General features: G+C 41.9%; 1 protein-coding gene across 1 annotated transcript in view; it reads left to right on the plus strand.

Moving 5' to 3' along the window:
• RELCH (RAB11 binding and LisH domain, coiled-coil and HEAT repeat containing) overlaps positions 1 to 20,907 on the plus strand; it is a gene marked incomplete in the record, with an annotated part of 1,574,926 nt that overhangs the window by 297,132 nt on the left and 1,256,887 nt on the right. Inside the window, 1 exon segment of the mRNA XM_044065183.1 lies at positions 9,974 to 10,087. Within this exon segment, the coding sequence (XP_043921118.1) occupies positions 9,974 to 10,087 (114 nt within the window).

Below are 20,907 nucleotides of genomic sequence, written 5' to 3' on the forward strand. Positions count from 1 at the left end.
GAGTTAAGCGTTTCGTATTTTTAACTTTATTTAAAGCCATTATTTTTCATTCTAATGTAAGTGAGTCTGTAAATAACTCTTACAGTGTTGACAGTATAGTCATACTTGATGATGACCCTGACTTGTGTCTGCTAGTGGTTTGTTCTGCTTTATAAATAGAATTTGTCGCTTTGTATTATGGACGCCCATTTAAGGTATGTAATTGTTGCACTTTGCGGGTCATTTTGGGATCAGCTGTAGCGGGTTTTAGACGTGTGCGTTCTGTGGATTTGGTGGGAGTGTACGTCCAACGTCTGTGGTTTCTGATTAGGATTTTTACTGGCCCATCAACTACTTGTGTTGAGAATTGCGAGCTTGTTTGCACTGTCTGGGAAATGTGCCATGAAGTTCTCCACTTTTGCTGAATTGGCATTTTAATCGAGGTAGTGAGTTCAGTGTTATCACTATTTTCACTGCCCTATCTTATCGTTTTCATCAGTTTCTCTGTTCAGTTCAACATTTCTGCTGATAAATGCTTTTCTTTGAAGATATTTATAAGGGCACAGTGTTTAGAAGCTCCTGATGTCAATGACGGGGAGTCTTTACAATAATATGGGAAGTGGAGCAGTTTGGTTTCAGACACAGTATAACTCGTTTATATTATTACATGGTTGTGGTGTACTGCTGTCTTTCATTGTGCTGAAAAACTGGTCTCCGGGTCCTTGCACTTACCAAGCATCAGAGTGACATCAACAGTAAAAATAAATAAATAAATAAAATAAATCATTGCCCCATTGCATGTGTTTATGTTAAGCATTGAAAGGCTGTATGGATCAGTTTATTTTAGAAGATAAGCCCATTTGATATAAATTACTGGTTGTTTTGAGTATAGAAAGCACAAATGTCCTGGGACCATGTCTTCAGTAGTTACTAAGAAGGGCAACACCAGATGTCATCAAAATCAGTCAATTATTCCATTCCCTAGACCATTGCATTCATTTACAGTAACACATGCTTTGTGAGACTCTGATGGGGGAAGGGTGTTTGCGTCTAAACTTCATATGCTTTGCTTGTTTTGTAAAGTTGTTAAGACTTCTCGTTGATTTGCTGGTGTTAGTTACCCGAAATGGGTTTGAAATGTTAGGGATGTATAATTGAAGTTCCTACTTTTTTCCATCCATTTTTTCGTCAAGCATTCTATTTTGGTGCAGTCTGACCTTACCTGTCATCAAGTCTCAACTTGCATATTTGGTGGTGGTATTATTGTTGTTGTTATTATTATTCCTTCTGTGGAAGGTTGGGCGCCAGGCTTGCAACTCAACACTAAAACTCCACTGCCAATCATGAGTGGACAGATAATCCGTTGTGGCGACCCCTAACAGGGAAAAAAAACGAAAGAAGATGTGTTCTATAATAAAGACTGCTACAGTGAAGCCTGGAACAATTACAGCTATCTCCTCTTGAATTTGTATATTAGGATATTTTTTTTTTAAACAGAGGCACAAATGCTACAAAACATTTTATTTTCCTACTTCTGTTGCACTGCTATCCGTTGATTTATATTTTAGCATATTGACCACTTCTTCAAAATCATAATCTTTGAGCACATTAGTAGTTCTGTTTACACTTCTTAATACTTTCTGTAGAAATGTTACAGTTACAGAAAACATCACTTATAAGTGAATTACTATGCAAAATATGCAGTCCACTATTTGGTTTGCCATCTTGGGCATTTTGTATATTAAGATAAAATGAATTACCAATATATATATATATATATATATATATATATATATATATATATATATATATATATATATATACACAGAACAGAAATGCCCAAATCAGGTCTGCTCTACAGGAAGAGACAAATGGCAACCCTGTCAGTTAGGTCAGTGATAAGTTTCTCTTCCTCACAGTGGAAAACAGTTTCGTAAATTTCTTGTCTTTTTTATAGCAGTTGCTGAGCTCCTGATATCAGCAGGACTAATTGCCCATGCAGTACCTGACAGGGTAAGCTACAGATTTCTGTTGTGGTATCTGGTATATTCCTCTGCAAAGTATGTGAGAAGTTAAGCTTATAGTGGGCTTTTCCTTCCTTTGATTCTGAAAGTTTTAGAAAGTACTATTGCCTACACAATACTGGAACCATATTGTAGGGTGAGATGAAACCTAAGGATTGAATTAAACTGTAGGGGAAGATGAAGTTTTCATTTAATGTTTTCAAATGTTTACCTGTCTTCTGTAAAACCCAAAGTGATCCAGGTCTGTTACTACTAGTATTATATTTGCCAGTCTTTTTGTCAGGACTGTCGTAATACTTTGCTGTCATGATTCCGAAACAAATGGGTCTTTATGACCCTGGATGAAGAGGCTCTTTCCCTTTTAGTATAACTACCAACTACTGCTTCTTTCCAAATCAAGGGCAAATTCCCACCCATACAAATATTAAAACTACTAGCCACAATTTTATTATCTCCTTTTCCTTTTTACCACAGTTCTAATTGAATTCTAGCATATCTGGTGTTTATTTGCATTGTCATTTTGCCTTTTCTTCTTTAATTCCATTTTCCTCTATCTTTAATACCACTCTTTCTGCCTCTGTAAACTGAGGAAGCTGTAACTGTCTCAATTATCATTTCTTGTTTTATTCACATCCCTTGCATCTTATCTATAGAATGTACTGTAGTAGTTGCTGTTACCTTCATAATTTTTCCTGGATCAAATTTTACCATACCATTCTCATAATTCCCATTTTTATTTATCTTTTCAACCCTTTGACTCGAGCATTGAACCAGTAATTTCTGTGCTTTTATAGAATAGCTTCTAAGTACTCTTTCATGGACATGTCTAGCTACTTTTAATCGATTGTTAGCATGTTGAATTCCACTTAGTTCATTTTGCTTCTCTAAATCCCTTATTTTAAGACCTCTATATACCCATTGCGATTATTGTATTGTTTACTTTCATTGTAACCACATTTCTAATGTTCAGTATACAATTATCTCAATCCTTTGCAAGCTTTTTGCTTCTTAGATTCAAATCTTGTAACATTTCACTTAATGTTTGATCTACCATCATTAAACAATGTTCTTTTCAGGAGAACTACTGGAAAATGCTAATGTTTGTTACAGAGGCATAATTACTGGGAGTATAGGGAGCAGGTACCCCAGCTGCATAAGTGTTAGGGCATACGGTCTGCAGATCCCAGTTGTCCTTTAGTACATTCAGTATTGCAGTATTGAATTTGCAGTCAGCAGTGCTGTAGTGATTCTTGTGTAGCATAAATTGTAGCAGGTGAACTCTTCAACTTAAAGTTGGGTGGGAGAGGGAAGGAGAGCACTGGGTGCTACACCCCTAATTTGTCATAGTAGTCTAATTTCTTAAAAAAACTTCATTATATAAGTGCTTGGTCTGACACTATCATTGGATTTGTGTTCGTGGTTCGCACCTTGTTACTGTACATATTGTTACTAAACTTCAGTCTAGATTGCGCAGTGCCTCAGTTCCCTCTTCCTGCAAGGCTTTTACTGATCATCTTATGCAACTGGATGAAGTTTTCCATGACCTTTTTGAAATCCAAAAAACGGTACTAGAAACACCAGAGGGGTCTGGGGCCCCTTCTAAAAAGAGAAAGTTAAAATCCAAGTTGAAGATTCTAATTCCCAAGATTCAGAAGATGAACTGGCTTAAGTTGGCTATTTTCCCTAAGTTGCTGCATGTAAAATAAACACAGATGACTCCTTACACTTTGCATCTCCACCAGAGTAATCTCTTCTTTGAGGACAGTCGTCATATATTGAAAGAAGAGCTCTAGTTGGAGTTGGACTACACAGTGGTCCAGCTTGCGTATAAAACTTTTGTGAGTATCAGATTTATTCATCAATGCATCAATGGAACTAGACCCCTCTCCATGCACCAAGGAAAACTGACTGCTTATGTAGGGCCAAAGATGCTGTCAAATTCCTTTATAAAAAGTTTGGGATTTGGTATAATGGTTAAGGTGTTTGACTGATGAACACCAGGTACAGTGTTTGATTTTCTCCTTTGTGAATGAAATTGGTTAGAGTTAGAATGGCATATTAAGAAAGTTGCCCCAGTAATTAACTATGAACTTATGAAACCATGAATCTAAGGAAAAGGGAAAATTAAAATCTTGACTCACCAAACTCTGGACCCAACCTATTTCAGATTAGTTAAAGGTAAATCATGCCTGTTAAACATGGTTGACTTCAAGAAAGTCACCAAGGCCCTGGATGAGAGAAAGATGGTGCATACCTCACCTCTTGATCTAACCTAGGCATTTAACACAATCCCCCACTCAGGTATTATAGAGAAGCTCTCCTACTTGGGATATAACCTTAGCATTACCAGATGGGTTGCCAGCTGGCTACCCGACAGGACACACTGTTAAAAATGGGTGACTTCACCTCTAGCAAAAGAGCAGTCACCAGTGGCATACTTCATGGTTCTGTGCTGGACCCCTTAATGTTCGAGATTTATTTCTCAGATATCCAGGCAAACTTGGACGGCCTATTTGCTGACGATTGCAAATTGGGAGCAATCATTGAGTCCCTCATCCATGTTAATATACTGCAGACAGGGTTAACACAGACACATAAATGGTGCCAAAGTGATGGATTAAAACTAAATGCAAAAAATGCATCATTATTCCTTTGGGAAAGTTGACATTACATTATAAATAGTAACCCCCAAGTGTAGACCCAGTGGTATGTGATCTGGGTACTTAGGTTGATATTAATCTGAAGTTTGACAACTACGTATCCACAGTAGTAAGAAAATCCTTCTATGTGGCACATCTTATAATTAAAGCATCGCATCTAGATCTAGGGATGTTATAATTCCATTATACTTGGCCCTCATCAGATCAGTAATTGAGTACAATGCTCCCTTTTGCATGTACCTCACCAGACACTTGTGTAACAGTTCGAGAGACCCCAGAAGTTTCTCACCAAGAATTTACAGGGTACACAAACAAGTCTTGTGTGGAAAGAGTGAATGCCTTGTCACTGTATTCTGTCTCCTACAGGTTGCTAAGGGATGACTTGTGCCTGACTTATAGGGCAGTCTCTGACCCTGCCCTGATGGAAGTGTTACATTTTCATAAATCAAACTGCACAAGCATCTCTCACTCCAGGGATCTTAACCCTATCCTCTGACATGAGCAGGTCATGCTGGAGAGATGGATGCATTTCCCAGAGACTGCCACTTCTCTGGACAAGCTTTCATTTCACGTGAAACAGAGCCCCTCCCTGACCCTCTTCTTATGCAACTTAGATCAATGGATACATGACCGCAAATTCACTCCTGAGGTGGCGCCCATTTCCCTTCTGGACAGAGGAAGTCTGTATTAACCACCATAGATCCTTACCGCTGCAAACTTCACTCATCTAACTGCCGACAATTGGGGCAACTCGGGATAAATTTGGCTAGGGTTGTAAGGTCTCTAGACCCATTAGCCTAGTAACCTTTTATGAAAGTAGGAACCTACAAAAATCATCTACCTGATCCAACAGTGGCGTCTCTGGATTCAGGCAAGGGGAAAGCTGTGAATTCATTGAAAGGGGAAAGTAAGATATTCCTCAGGTTTATGGGAAGAGGTTCTTTCAGAGCCTTAAACTGATAGACCCACATATTTTCTTATCAGCAATCCCTACTGGAAAAGTGAAGACTAAGGCAGAGGGATACAGAATAAAGGATCTGAACGAGGAGATATATGAACTAATCAGCTTAGCTTACCAAACACTCCAGAAAATGTAGTTAAGATGCTGTGGATGTATCGTGCAGTGCAGCAGCCAGAGGGTCTGCTCAGAGAAATTCTTGGTTGTGGACTCTGCCCCTGTGAGACCATGTAAAGGAGTCACTCCTACTCCTTAACGCACCCTTAGATTACGATCCCCCCCCCCTTGCTGAAAGAGTTTTCAAGAGATTGAAGAAAAAGGGCAAGACTATGTAGTCTGTCAACCAATCATCTTTGTTTGGCTCAGGTTACTAATTTCAACAGAAACTGCTTGGCTGAATCTTGGTCCTTATTAACCTAATCAAGATGAAAGCAAATCTGTCACAAGGAAAAAGGAAAAAGTTCAAAAGAGATTGGAAGGCAGGAGCCAATGAGCAGCCAGGGCACCATGACTCCTGGATGGATCAGCCATACACTTAGGCAGGCTACCCAGCCTACCCTCCATTGTTCCCATTATTTTTCTTTTCCTTCATATAGAGTTGGGAGGATGCCTTGCTTTTTATTTATTTATTTATTGTTATTTATTATTCATAGGTTCGTAGGTGTGAACTAGGCTAATAACCCTGGAGCCTTTACAAGCCTAAGTCTTGTGGACTTTGTTGCATACTTCAATGCCATGCATACGTCCTTCCATTGTTCTCTTGTAAATTGCTTTTCTAGAGTCTCTTCTCAATCTTTTTTAATCTCCTCTGATTGATTTTGTAGTTATCATACAGTAGTTTGTGTGCAGTTTTAATTACCCATTTTTAACAGCAGTTTCTGCTCTAGATTCACCTAAAAACTCTGCCAGAGCATGTCTTTCACTTAAATTCTCCCATCCCTTTCTCTTTGCCTATACTCTGTTATCAATCCTTGGTAGTCAAGACAGTTTCTGGCATGCACACCAAATGTCATCTTGGCCTCATCTCACTCTGTTACCTTTCTCTGCTGTTATTTGCTATAAAATAACAGCTAGCCCTAAGAAAATGTGTACTAGCTATCTTTAAGTAAAACTAAATTGTACAGTATTTTATTAAATGCGTTAAAGTATTAAGGCTGCCAGGGAGGCTGCTGTCTTGTTCCCTTCTCATAATTTCCAACTTTATTTTTCTCTGAATTGCTTACCATTGTATCTTTAAATTTTGTATTTCCCTTAGCAAAGAATGCTCAGAACTGTTAATTAATTGCTTGAACCTGCATACAGCTCATCTCGAAAATAAAGTACCAAGCAACGAATCTTAGTAAATTTTACTCAGATCAGAGCATACAGCTACCTTCAGCTACAGACTTCTTGACTCCCACTGAACATTTGCGAATGGAAAATAGCCAGTATCTTTGCACTCTACAGAACTTACCATTTTTCATAGTTTTCATTATTTTGTCTTATTTTTAAAGCCTACTTGCTTACAAAAAGGACTTGTCTGTAGCTTAAGCCAAGGGTATTAATCTAGGTGTTCACTCTTGTAAAAGTAAGAAGAAATATTTTAATTCTATATATAATCAGTGCACTTCTGCACCCCAGCAACCTAAGATCACAGCATATTAATATTAAAATTGCTTCTGTCCAGCCTTTGTTCTCTTGTTATAGCATAAAGCTTGTATCCCTTACAACTAAAAAGTATTTGTTTAGTATCTTTTAGCACACACAACAGTCATTGAGAAGACTGACCCATATATAAAATACAGCTGACTACACACTACACAAAAATGCTTTACTATATATGACATGCAGTTTGCCATGAAATGTTTTATACAAATACTAAGAAGAACACGATTTTTTACTAACAGTTACATTTACCATTTTAGTGTTCTAAATATTAATGGTATATAAAGCAGGGTATATAATTTACTGTCCACCCACAGGGTTAACAAAGTCAACAAAAGTCCAGTCTTTTTAAGCCACCTTTTCTTGCAAAGCCATGTTTCACAAATATGATCAGTGCTTTATAGTCTCCCATTTATTCATTAATTTCAGTGCTGCTGGTGGTCTTCCTGTTCATCATCATTTTCCAATACTTGATTCTTTTAGTCGACTCCTGTGCCTCTTTTGGAACACTGGAAAATGTTTCACTGGGGAAAGTCTCTCTCTATATGAACTTTATTGTCAGAAGAGTGGGAAGCAGTGTTCTCTTCTGTTTGCTGGCTCAGTTTTTGTTGAATAAATGTTTTTACTTCTTCCTTAGTTTGTTTTGCATCCAAAAATGTCTTTGATCCTCCAGGAAAAAAAATATTCTGAAGACACCTGGATACAGCATCTTAAATCTCTCACCTGCTTCTTGACATTGCCTGATTGCAGGGATAAATTTGCTTCTGTTCTGCCTGGTGTACAGCAGATACTCATTTTTTACAAACACTTGTCTGCCTTCCATTTTAAGACTTTACTCTTCTGCTATGGTTTCAAGCCGTGGTGGTGCAACGGTAGCATTGTCGCCTCACAGCGAAGAGGTTCACTTATTCGATTCTCGGCTGGAGCGCCTTCTGTGTGGAGTCTGCATGTCCTCCCTGTCGTTGAGTGGCGTTCAGAAGACATGCGTAGGGCATGCCTTCATTAAAGGTTGGGCATCGAGCTGGCACTTCGGCACTGTAAAAATCTACTGCTAATCATTAGCGGACCGGAGTTCCACTGTGGTGACCCCTAACCGGGAAAAGTCAAAAGAAGAAGACGACTCTTCTGCTACGGTTTTGTCAGGATCAGCTCTTTCTGCTGGTATGATTGCATCTTTACTAATCTAGGTCTTCGCTGATTTCTCATGGCCAGGTTTGGAGCATGTGCTCAATGTGCCTTTTAAGTTAACTCCTGCTGTGAAACATCAGTCCAGTTGCTTGTGTGTGCTTTCAAAAATGAATAGTCTATTTCTTGCAGTTTCTGTTCTACAGCAGCAAATCTTGGGTTTTCTGTGCACGTGCTGACTTCTGGTACTATTTTTCAAACATCACTTCTTGAGAATCATCATTCTTGGCCAGCTTTTTCTTCATTTTGACGTCTCATTTTTGTAGTTTTATCAGTCCATCTGAGCAACTTGTTAAAACTTCTTTTTTTGTCTTGCCTTGTATTAATTGAGTTGATATATTACTTTAATGTTTTATTTATTTGACTCACCCTTTTGTACACTTGATTAATTTTTTCCTCTAAATTACTAGAAGCTATATCTTGAACCAAAACGGGAGCTTGAACTGCTTTTTGCTAAACAGATACTGTTTTCCTCTTCACCAGTTTTGGTTGATTTTCTTTAACGTTTTCCAAATTTCTTCTTTGCTGGCACCCAGGCAGTATACTTACTGGGCAGTAACTGAATTTTACCCCAAAAACAGTTTGAATGGCACTCCTTTTTCTCAGTTTCTGTTTTCATACCGAGAGCTGAAATTAAGCTTTGATCAATGTGCAGCCGTCTTGGAAGTCCTAACTCTGCCTATTCTCTTAGGGAATTTAATAGTGAAAAGTGATTTGTGTGTGTGCTTGCGTGTTTATTTATTTTGATGTTGGTCATCCTTGCAGGCAGCCCAGTGGCTTGTAGCATTTTTTTCTTATGTCATCCTGTTAAAGGTATGGGTTTAGCTCCAGAAGTGTGACCTGATGAAAGCATCTTGAAGACCTACTTGTATGGTGACTACACAGCTGCAGATTATTTTTGTGTGAGCAAATATATGTGAGAGAAATCTATACACACGTAGATATGTATTATACATGAATGTGTTTAAATTTATGTATGTATGTATGTGAAATGTGTGCATGTTTGTATGTCCCAGTGTGTGTGTGTGTGTGTGTGTGTGTGTGTGTGTGTGTGTGTATATATATATATATATATATATATATATATATATATATATATATATATATATATATATATAATGTATGTATGTATACATACACACACACACACTACACACACGCACAGTGCATGTGTATCTCTCTCTCGCTCCATAGAAATGTATGTGTACGTATAGAATATGTAATTTGTGTGTGCTTGTATAGGTAAATGTATACATGCATGTATAAATGTGTGCGTGTGTGTAGTGTGCATATCTTGTGTATATACACACGTATGGGTATAAGACCTTGTATGGTTGAAATTACAACATGAAAGAGAAAAAAAATCTCAAGTTCAGGAGCTTGTGTGGCAGATCTTGTTTCAAGAGATGTTTTCAATTATATATGGAAATTAGTGACATTATTTGTGAAAACTGGTGATAGAAGGCTGACTAAGACTTCTTTTTGTTTCGTGAGACTGCTAATTTTTTTTCATGATATTGCAGGAGCCTATTAAACCTCTTGAAAAAAGAGCCCTAAACTTCCTTGTGAATGAGTATTTGCTGAAAAACAATTACAAGCTTGCAGCCATAACGTTCTCTGATGAAAATGATGATCAGGTAAAATTTACATCTGTGATAGTTAATTTGTTGGTGGGAATGTTTTTATTTCCTGCAGTGGTAACACTTAGTTTACTGAAGTAATCTAAGCGTCTTAGACCAGTAATCTCTAAGTACATATTCCTCTGTGTCTGTGTAAATTCTCACTTGCCTACTGAAAATTTTTTTTTTTCTGTAGAAGCCCGGCTACACAATACTCTATGATAAGTAACTGGAATAAATCATACTGTAGGTTTCATCACTACTGTAGTTGACTTGTGCAGTTTTTATTTTCACAGAAATTGATAACAGTAAAACTTGTGACTCATAAAACTTGAAATGGCATGTGAAAGTTATTTCACGTTCTGCATTTTATAACAACGTTACTTACTAAGGAGTTGTTTGATCTTGTATGTTTTCCTTCATAATATATTTGTTACTTTTCAACATCTATTCAAGACAAAAACAGATACACTTTGGTACTTTAGTTTAATTGCATGACACATACATATGTAGAGAGAAATATGGGTACTGCTACTCTTCATTCCTTGAGCCAGTGCTGTCCATGCTCCTCAGCTTTAATGGTCTCAGATAAATACTCGTTCTTGTTTCCGGGCCTTTAGCACTCATTTCATTGGGTGCGTATCAGATGCTGTGGAAGTGCAGTGCTGCATGTGTGAACAATTAGGATTGTAGAGAAGGGCCAAGCTGGTTCTGCTGTCACCAAATGAGTGCTTTGTTTTCTTTTCATTTTTGATAATTAAGTTTTAATAAATTATCTGATGTGATCTTAACCCTCCTGTTCAACCATCAGGACGTATCTTTAAAGTCAGCTTGACATTGAGACTTTACCCAGACATACTTCTCCTTCCTCCAGTCTTCCAGTGCTCTGTGCTTCCCCACTGACACCAGGACTGTGTTGCTGATCTTCATCTTGCAATAGTTTCTTCGCTGTAAATTCTCTGAGATAATATATGGGTCTACTTTGGAAGCTTGAAGTTTTAAAACTTCGAACTTCATATGGTCGAGACCACAAGATTGAAGTTTTGAAACTTTGAACGGTTTAAATGGAGATAGCTGTACAGCGCAAAACAGGAAATGTGCCATTTTCTTCACTGTAGTGCTATCTTGGAGTTGGTATATTTAATTAGCAGGGGGGTGTTGTGGGGCTTGCCCCCCTGCATAAACGCAAACAATTTTTTTACATTTTTTTCTTATTGAAGTTTCAAGCTTTCACAGCATCAATGTTACGGCCTCGACCATATGAAGTTCGAAGTTTTGAAAGTTCGAGCTTCCAAAGTAGATCCATATTTGATATATATTATTTGGTCAGGAATTAGTAAAGTTGAAAAATCAGTCACGTTAGAGTGGGCCCCATGGTGTAGGAAGACAAAGCCCTTGCTATTGCACAGACAACTCATGTTTGATTTGAGGCATAGGTGCTGGAGGAGACATACGGGAAGGATGGGAATGAGCAGTCTGTCAGCTCACCCATCATGGCGGGAGTGTAAGGCAGCCTTAGCTCACTATAGTAAGCAGCGTATGAGTCTGACCAGCTCCGTCTTGCATAAGCAGTGAGAAGCTTGTTTGAGAGGATGCTCATGCACTGGTGTGTGCATGCACTTCCCACGGGCAGTGATTGCAAGGCTGCCACAAGGAGGGGTTAGGGCATACTACTCAGCAGCAGTATGACACTGCATCAGGGTCATTAATCTCTTCAATAGCCCTAGTTGTGGGTCAGTGGTTCAGTAGGGCTGATAAAGAAGAGGAGCTGGTGGCAGCTGATGGTCAGCCACAATGAGGGGAAGAAATAATCACTCATATTCTTTTCAGAGTTTTTGATTTCTTTTCATAAAGTTTGACTTTTTTTAACCTTCCTCAAACACTTCAAATTTGGTGTTTCTTCTTCAATTTTTAGTAGTCCCCTATGTTGTATTCTTGTCTGTGTTTTTTTTTTGGCTAAGTTTCTTGCTGTTATGTACTGTTTTGAATGTACCTTCTGTTTACTGGTGCTAACATTTTATTTTGTTGCTTTTTTGGGTGGGTGTATTTCAGAAGTTCTGTTTGGTTGGGGAGAAGAAAATGTGATAAATGTGGGCACAAAAATTCCTACAGTGGAGTGCCACTTACTGTGTGTTTTGACTGGATGCCTAACTTCATATGAATGTGTATTTGTGAACCCATTTTTTGTTGCATGTTTCTGTCCGGAATGATTGAAGCTGATAAGGAAGCCTTCATCCAAACAGATATATTTTAGTAAGTGGAACAGGCTTCTCTTTCGATGAGTGGGTGTATGTTGCAAATCTTAAGTTGGTCAGTACACAAATGCTTCTGCCTTACCTCAGAAAATGCTGCAGTTCGTGTCTTGTTTGTTCAAGTGGTCAGAATGCATAACTGATAGTTCTGCCCATCACAAAAAATAAAAGAATTGTGGAGATGTTCCGATACTGACTTAGAAATACAGTTAATGACAGAAGTTTCAGAGGGAGGCTGTCAACAAGCAATAATAATCAACAAGGAAAGATCAGTCTTATTTTCTTGCAAGGAGAACTGAATTGTTTCCAGGATTTAGTGGTCAAAGCTGACGAATAATAGATGTCCTTCAATTTATGTTGCAGTATTCATTACATGAGGGAGTCCACCTCCGGCTGACTCGTACATCCGGCCAGTATACAGAAGTGTAATGCTAATGTGAAGTACGTGTGAGGAACAGAATCAGAATGTGCATCAGTCATAAAGTGATGTTTGTTATAAAGCAGATGGCAGCACGTACCTGACTTCAGAACTTTGCTACTGCCTGTCTGATCATCTGTTCCGGTCGTCCCTTGTCAGACAAGTTGCGAACCTTGATTCAGATAAGTGCCCTACTGGGGTTTTTTCATTACTGTCTTTGGCTACTGTGTATTTTTGTGATTACATCTCACCTAGGAAGGGCAAGTATTAGTGTGGAAGGCAAATTCTACATAAGGACTCTCGAGGCCTTTGTTTATTTTGCGTAGGTCCGGAACACGACCATACTACCTGCTCTGTTTATAAGGCTATTGTACCCAAGATGCTATGTAGTCGCAGCATTTCTCAACTTATTTCTTGAAAATCACCACTTAAAACCTCTCTAGCATGACATGGAAGCTACATGCCCTTCAGGTGAGCCGCAAGCTAAGAAGGCCAAGAAATCGAGGCCTGATATACCCCCTGCTTTCTCCGATCCAGACATTTCTACTGAGGCTGATGTTAACCCAGAGAACATTCTGGAGTCTGTAGACAGTCCTTTGACGTGTACCAGTGTGAAGGCCGTGAAAGACCCTACCCAGCACGTCCTCGAGGGAAACTCAGACATCCGAATCGGGCATTGGGAGGGACCACGGCTTGTTGTGACTGAAAGTCCGCATGGCACTACAGAGATCATAGTGCGAGAGGATGTTCCTACCAACACTGTAGAGTGTAGGCCAATGTCAGGCCCATTTACTGTTCACCAAATGGAGGTTTCCAAAATGAAAAAAAAAATTAAGACAAAACATGTTTCTCCAGCTTCTTGAGAACAGTCTCCGGATTGGCAGGCCTTTTCACAAAGCCTGTTCAATGTCTTTATGGCTCTGAGACTGTCCTGATCTCTCTCTCTCTCTCTCTCTTTCCCTTCTCCTTCCATTCCTCCCTGTACTCCTCAAAAGAGGACTTCTGAGGAGTTTTCCTCAGATGATGAGTCTTCAGGGGACGAATCTTTGGATTATTTAGCCCAAATTTCTTCCCCTTTGGGTTATGTCTCCCCAGAAGAAGAATCTAATGGCACTGATTCTCCTGGGGATGATATCTCCTTTGGGCAAACGATTCTTAAGATGAGGGGAGGGAGTCCAAAAAAGGTAGTATAACCTGCTACAGATGGACACCCCTTCACCATCTGCCATTCCTCCTTTTCTGCCAGCCTTCCTATATGCTTGTGCTCCAGCTTCAAAGTGCCCTGATTCTCAACCTCCACCCCCGAAAAGGCCAGATTGATTTTATAAAGTGCTGGAGGACTCCCAAGTTCCTGTTCAGATATCCCTCTGCAGACATTGCTACCATCTCAGTGTCTGCAGATAAAACCGACAAGATGCTGCCTTCCAGTTCCCTACACCCTTCAGAAAAGGAGGGCAAAGTAATGGAGAGAATAGAAAAAAAAGTTTATATTTCAGCTACTGTGGCTTTCAGGAGCATTAACTGTCAGACCCATATGGCCAAATATTCTTTTGCCCTTCTCTCGGACGGTGGCAAATTACTCTCTTAGCTTTGTGACTCTCCCACTAAGGCTAAGCTTTCCTCAATTGCACAGCTCAGGTTACATGGCATTCCATAAAGTGTAGCTTTGATGCAGTTTAGGCATCAGCTAGAGCGGCTGCATCTGGATCAGTCCTGAGGAGGTATTCTTTGCCTGAATGACATTAAGGGGAAAAATCGTGGATGCCCTTGGACTACAAGGCCTTGTTTGGTACTTCTGCTGAACTTTAAGTGTCTACAGGAGAAGGGCTAGGAGCTGCAAGACCTAAAGCATATACGTGAAATTGTTCGATCTCGCCGTTTGTTCTTACACACGGGTTCGGAGCCGATCCTCGGCTCCGAGTCGGCCACATCACCAGCTCCGCATCTTCGAGAAAGCTCAAGGCACAGTTTTATCCCATGATCCTCCTGTGCTAACCCTCAGATCTAGTTTGCCGCTAGCAGCAGATCGCATCGTGAGAGGCTCGGGCCAGTATTTTTTCATACTATTATTCTATCCTTTTTGAAGTTTGTTGTTTAAAAAGTAGTTTAGCAGTGTAGAGTGTGATAGTTTTATTAGAGTGTGTTTTTTCATATAGCTAAAGTAGTTTAAATAGTTTAGTGTTTTACTTCAGTTAAGGCCTTGTTTTATTCTGTCAGGACTGACAGTAGGATTTAAATTGTTATATTTCCTGCCTTAACTTATCCTTCTCTTTATATATAGAGATAAGTATTAATCCTTTCACCTATATTTAGAGTGTTAATAGTGTGTTATTTTATATATATATATATATATATATATATATATATATATATATATATATATATATATTTTATATATATAGTGTGTTAGTATTTATTTATTTTTTTTACTAGATATCTTATAGTGCTAATATGTCTGAGAAAGCGAAGTCGGGCTTTAAAAGGTGTCAGTGTGGACAAAAGATGTCCATAACTGATAACCATTCCTCTTGCGTCTACTGTCTTGGCCCTCTCCACTTGCAGGAAGACTGTTCCATCTGTCATTCCTTCAGTGGGAGGGTCATGCTAGAAAGACACAGGAAGTTGGTGGACAGAGGGTTATTAAAACCCAATTTTCAGGAGGCCCTGGACAAGACTGAACAAGTGTCCAAGTCTTCGAAGGGGTCCAAGTCTTCAAGAGTGTCGGAGCCTAAGTCCTCGGCTCCGAGCACCTCTTTTCAGATTCGGACGCCGGCTCCAAAGACCTCGGGGTCGGGCGTCTAATGTTTGTCTCTGATAGAGACTCAGGTATTGGAGCCGGTGTCGGAGGTACCACCGCCTTCAATCCTTCGCTCGGTGACGGCTTCGGCCCGTTCTTCGAGGCCGCTTTCTGACTCCGACGTGGAGCGAGTGGTACAGAAGCTAATGGAGAACTCTGCTCTGTCCAAACTAATCGAGGTTTCGTCCCAATTGGTTTCGAAACTCGAGGCTCTTCCCGCCCCAGAGACAAATCCTCCTCCGAGACCCGTCGAGTCGTCGGAGCCAGGAATCGAAGAGCTGATGATTGTAGAGCCCTCGATGCCGAAGTCTCCAGTAGCGCTATCGGCACCGTTGACCTCGACACCTTCGGAACCAGCCGGGGGGTCTCGGAGCCGACTATCTTTCCTAGGTTCCGGGGCGAACAGTCTAACCGAACATTCGATTCTGACTCTTCCCCTTGGGGGCTTGGCTCGGATCAGATCAGCTCGGATCCGTCCTCAGGGTCGGAGCCCGTGGTCCTGGTTCCGGGGAAACTACCGGCTTCTTCGGAACCGGTGGGATCCTCGGACTGGGGCACCGGTGCCTTTGACATCATGAGGAAGGTCTTGTCTGAACAGACACATACGTCATAGGCATCTTCTTCTCCTCCCCCAAAGGGTCCACGTTCTGCTTCTGTACCTTTGGTTCCTGCCAAGCGTCGAGACCCAATGCCTCAGCCAGCCCCAGAGGGCAGCCCTGGTTCCTCGGATGCCTCCCCAGAAGCCCCCTCTGAAGATGTACCGAGGAAAAGATTGTGCAAGAGGAGGCGCATTGATTCCCCACAGGAATCTCTGACATCTGATACCGATTTGGATGAAGCAGAAGGGTCCCCATGGTCCCCCTCTGAAGATGTCTCTTTTGCTGACATTTTGGAAATCTTGAAACAAAGGGGAGACTGGCAGACCCTTGCCCCTTCTGTAGACGAAGCGGCATTGCTGAAGGCATTTGGGGCTCAACCTTCTACCTCCTGGGTGACCCCTCCCTTTGACGAGCTCATGGACCTGATAGCGTGAAGGGGTGGGAGACACCTGATACAGTGGAACCGGTCCCCCGCAGACCCAACAAATATACCATGGCCCCTCAAGACAAAAGCTTTCTGACTAAAGGAGTGCCAGTGGATACTATGGTGGTGGCGGCAGCCACTAAGAAGGAAATGTCCGAATCATCTTCCTCTGTTCATCCTCTTAATAAGGATTCTAGGATGATGGACAGGTATGGGAAGCGTGTGTTTAGTTCTGCGACTTTTTCCATGCGATCTCTGAACTACCTTACACATTTCACGCGTCTACAGAGAGATCTCCTCAAGGAACTGGGAGATGCTCTCCAGGGCAATACAGATGCTGCTGTCTCCGAGAAAGTGACAGCACACCTTAACACCCTCAATTCCATAGTTAACTCGTCCATGAGGCTCATTTCTTATGCAGCCGAAGGTTCGAGTAGAGCGGCAGCCTCAGCAATTGCTCTGAGGAGACCATCCTGGCTGCGCCTATGCTCCTTTGCGGAAGCCTTCAAGTCTTCCTTTGCTAATGCCCCTTTTGATGGTGCCTCACTGTTTGGTCCCAAAGTAAAGGAGACTCTCACTAGGTGCGAGCAAGAAGGGGAGACCCTGTCTGCCGTAGGGGTCCATTTTTCCGCCCCATCTAGACCATACCCAAAGGGCAAAGAGGCGGGAAAATGTGGTTCCGAAAGACTCTGGGATCCTTTCAACCCACACAGAGTGATGCCCCCTCCAGAGGCAGAGGAGGGGGAAGAAATGGAAGACGCCGCCCAGGCAGCAGAGGGGGTCCGCAGAATCAGGGCAACAGAGATACGTTTTCTGGGAAGCCCTTCCAGCACTCCTGAGTGCATGCCCGGCTGTCCTAATCTGGAGGCAGTCTGGGGTCGCTTGGCTTTATACCCAGTGGCCTGGCTAAATCTTACATCGGATTCCTGGGTAAGAAGCATAGTTACCAGAGGCTACAATATTCCATTTATAAAAATTCCACCTGCCCCCAAAAAGCTCCCAGATGTTCCACCCAGTCTGCGAGACCAAGCAGCCATAGAAATAAAAAGGCTGCTCGAAAACAGAGTCATCCAACCAGTCCCAGCGGACCAGATACGATCCGGAACTTACTCAAGCTTCTTTTTAGTTCCAAAGAAAACAGGGGACTGGAGGCCAATTTTGGACCTCAGCAGACTCAACACTTTCGTGAAAAAGGAAAAGTTCCGGATGGTCATGCTACAGTCGATTCTTCCTTTCCTACAGGAGGGCGACTGGATGTGCTGTATAGATCTCAAAGACGCGTACTACCATATCAAGATGGCCAGAGCGTCCAGAGATCACCAGCGCTTCCGGCTGGGAGCCAGTCACTTCAGTTACGTGCTCTGCCCTTTGGCCTCACCTCAGCCCCCAGGGTGTTCACCAAATGCATGGCAGTAGTAGCGTCTCACTTGAGACAAATGGGATTCCGAGTGTTTCCTTACCTAGATGACTGGCTCCTGTCCGCCACCACCGAGTATCGCCGTGTGCAAGCCAGGGATTACACCATCAACCTTTGCTCCTCTCTGGGCATAACGGTCAATTTTGGAAAATCTGTCTTATCGCCCTCACACCGTATTTCATTTATAGGGGCAGAGTTAGACTCTTCCCTGGCTCGAATCAGTCTCCCCCCACTAAGAGTATCAGCCCTCAGAAATCAAATTTCTATCCTTCTTTAGAGCAGGAGAGTCCCTGCACAGCAAATCTTGAGAGTGCTAGGAATGATGGCAGCCACTCTTATCATAGTCCCCCTAGGCAGGATGCATATGCGGATTCTTCAATGGATGCTATTCGCTCAGTGGTCTTACCAACAGCTTCCACTATCTCACGAGATCTTAATCACGAACTCCTGCAAACATGATCTCCTGTGGTGGATGCACAGTCAGGACCTAACAACAGGCCGACCGTTTGTGTTGCCCAGTCCTATAGCTACTTTAACCATGGACGCATCCCTGATAGGGTGGGGGGGACTTTTTCAGGGAAGAACAGTCCAAGGTCAATGGTCCAACTTGGAGTACAACCTGCACATCAGCGTCCTAGAGCTGAGGGCAGTGTTTCTAGAGTTGCAACACTTTCACAAGTCCTTACCTCTGGGAACAGTGACAGTTCAGACAGACAACATGTCAGTAGTCTGGTACATAAACAAACAGGGAGGAACCAGGTCTTATCCATTGTGCAGAGAGGCCCTCAGGATTTGGCAATGGGCTGTGTCTACCGGACGCTTTCTGATGGCAACCGACATCCCAGGGACATCCAATGTCATTGCGGACAGGTTGAGCAGAGCCATCCTGTTGCCCCACGAGTGGTCCCTCAAATCACGAGGAGCGGAAAAGATTTTCCGCAGATGGGGCCAGCCTTGCTGCGACCTATTTGCATCCCCATTGAATGCCAAATGCAGAAGCTACTTTGCCCTACTACCCCCTCCGGAGGGTGCCGCCAGGGACGCACTGGTACACGATTGGCTCCTGGGTCTCCTTTACGCTTTTCCCCCTGTCCCGCTAATTCCCAAATTCCTACAGAAAGCCAAACGTCTGGAAAGGACCATAATTCTGATAGCCCCATTCTGGCCTCGACAAATCTGGTTCCCCTTTCTTCAAACTCATCAGGTGGAGGAACCATGGATTCTGGACCCAGTGCCAGACCTGTTGACGCACTCGTCGGGAGTTCCTCACACATCTCTCAAGTCCCTCAAACTGACAGCTTGGCTGCTCCGCTTCCCATCTTAGCCAGGTCAGATTTACTGTCCCCTGCAGTACAACACATAATTGTATCTTCCCACAAGCCATCCACGAGGAAAGCTATACAACAGCAAATGGAAACGTTTTGCGTACTGGGCCTCGCAGCAGAGTATAGCTCCATCAGGGGCTCCAGTACACAAGATATTAGAATTTCTTTCGACACTTTTTCATGAAGGAGCATAGACTTCCACGATAAGGGTACAACTTGCGGCTATATCTAATTTTCATGTTGGTCAGGGAGATAGTTCTCTCATGTCCCACAGACTTTGCAAAGCCTTTATGAAAGGTACCTTTCACCTCCGTCCCCCCTTTCGTAATCCAGTTGCCCCATGGAATCTTAACCTGATGTTATCACAGCTCATGTTGCCCCCATTCGAACCAGCCGCCACAACCCTTCTTAAATTTTTGTCATGGAAGGCACTTTTTCTGGTTGCCATCACTTCCGCCCGGAGGGTTTCAGAGTTGCAAGCGTTGTCTGTTCGGCCCCCATATATGATTTTTCATCCATATAGGGTAACATTCCGCACCAATCCATCCTTCCTTCCAAAGATTTGTTTGGTTCAGAATATTAATAAATCTATTGAACTACCCACCTTCTTCAAAAATCACTCCAATAAGTTGGAATACATGCTGCACAAATTGGACGACCACAGGCAGCTGAGATTTTACTTAGGACAAAGGAATACAGAAAGTCAGACCAACTATTTGTATCGTATGCTGACCAAAGGAAGGGAAAGGCGGTAACAAAAGTTACTTTATCCAAATGGCTCTCAGACTGTATAAATTTTGTATATTCAAAATCAAAGCAACAACTCCCCTTTAACCCCAGGGCTCATTCTACGAGGGCGATTGCTACTTCTTTGGCCCATGCCGCTCACTTGCCATTAGATACCATTTGTGCGGCGGCAACTTGGGCGAAACCACATACATTTATCGCTCACTACAAATTAGATAAAAACTCCAGAGACAGGGCGACGTTTGGTTCCACTGTTTTCAGAAATGTTCTCCTGTGAGCCACCCAGGGTAAAGGAGCTAGGGACGCTACCCGTGTGTAAGAACAAACGGTGAGATAGAACAATTTCACATAAAGAAGTTATGTTCTTACCATAACGTTCCATGTTAATTGTTCATCTCACCTTTGTTCTTACATTCCTCCCCTCCATCCTCCGTCCTGCGTTCTGGAAGAACGGGTACGACTGGATTCGAGTTCAGTCTTCTCTAGATATTGTTATTCTTGAGCTTCCTAGTGTACATCAGGGATGGCATCTTTTCTCTTCTATTGATGACAGAGTATCAGACAGTGTGGTTGTGTTTTTTCTATGCGCTTAGGGCGCAGTAACTAGTGGGATTCTTCTTGTGTAAGCAAACTAGATCTGAGGGTTAACACAGGAGGATCATGGGATAGAACTGTGCCTCCGGCTTTCTCGAAGATGTGGAGCTGGTGATGTGGCTGATTCCCGTGTGTAAGAACAAAGGCGAGATGAACAATTCACATGGAACGTTATGGTAAGAACATAACTTATTTTTTTTTCAATAGTGACTAGGTTTCAGAGAAACTACCCTACCAGAAAGAAAGTCTGCCAGGCCCCAGCCTT

Source organism: Protopterus annectens, chromosome 3.part0, assembly GCF_019279795.1.
Source record: "Protopterus annectens isolate FY-2018-M chromosome 3.part0, PAN1.0, whole genome shotgun sequence".
In the NCBI taxonomy this organism is placed as follows: Eukaryota; Metazoa; Chordata; order Ceratodontiformes; family Protopteridae; genus Protopterus; species Protopterus annectens.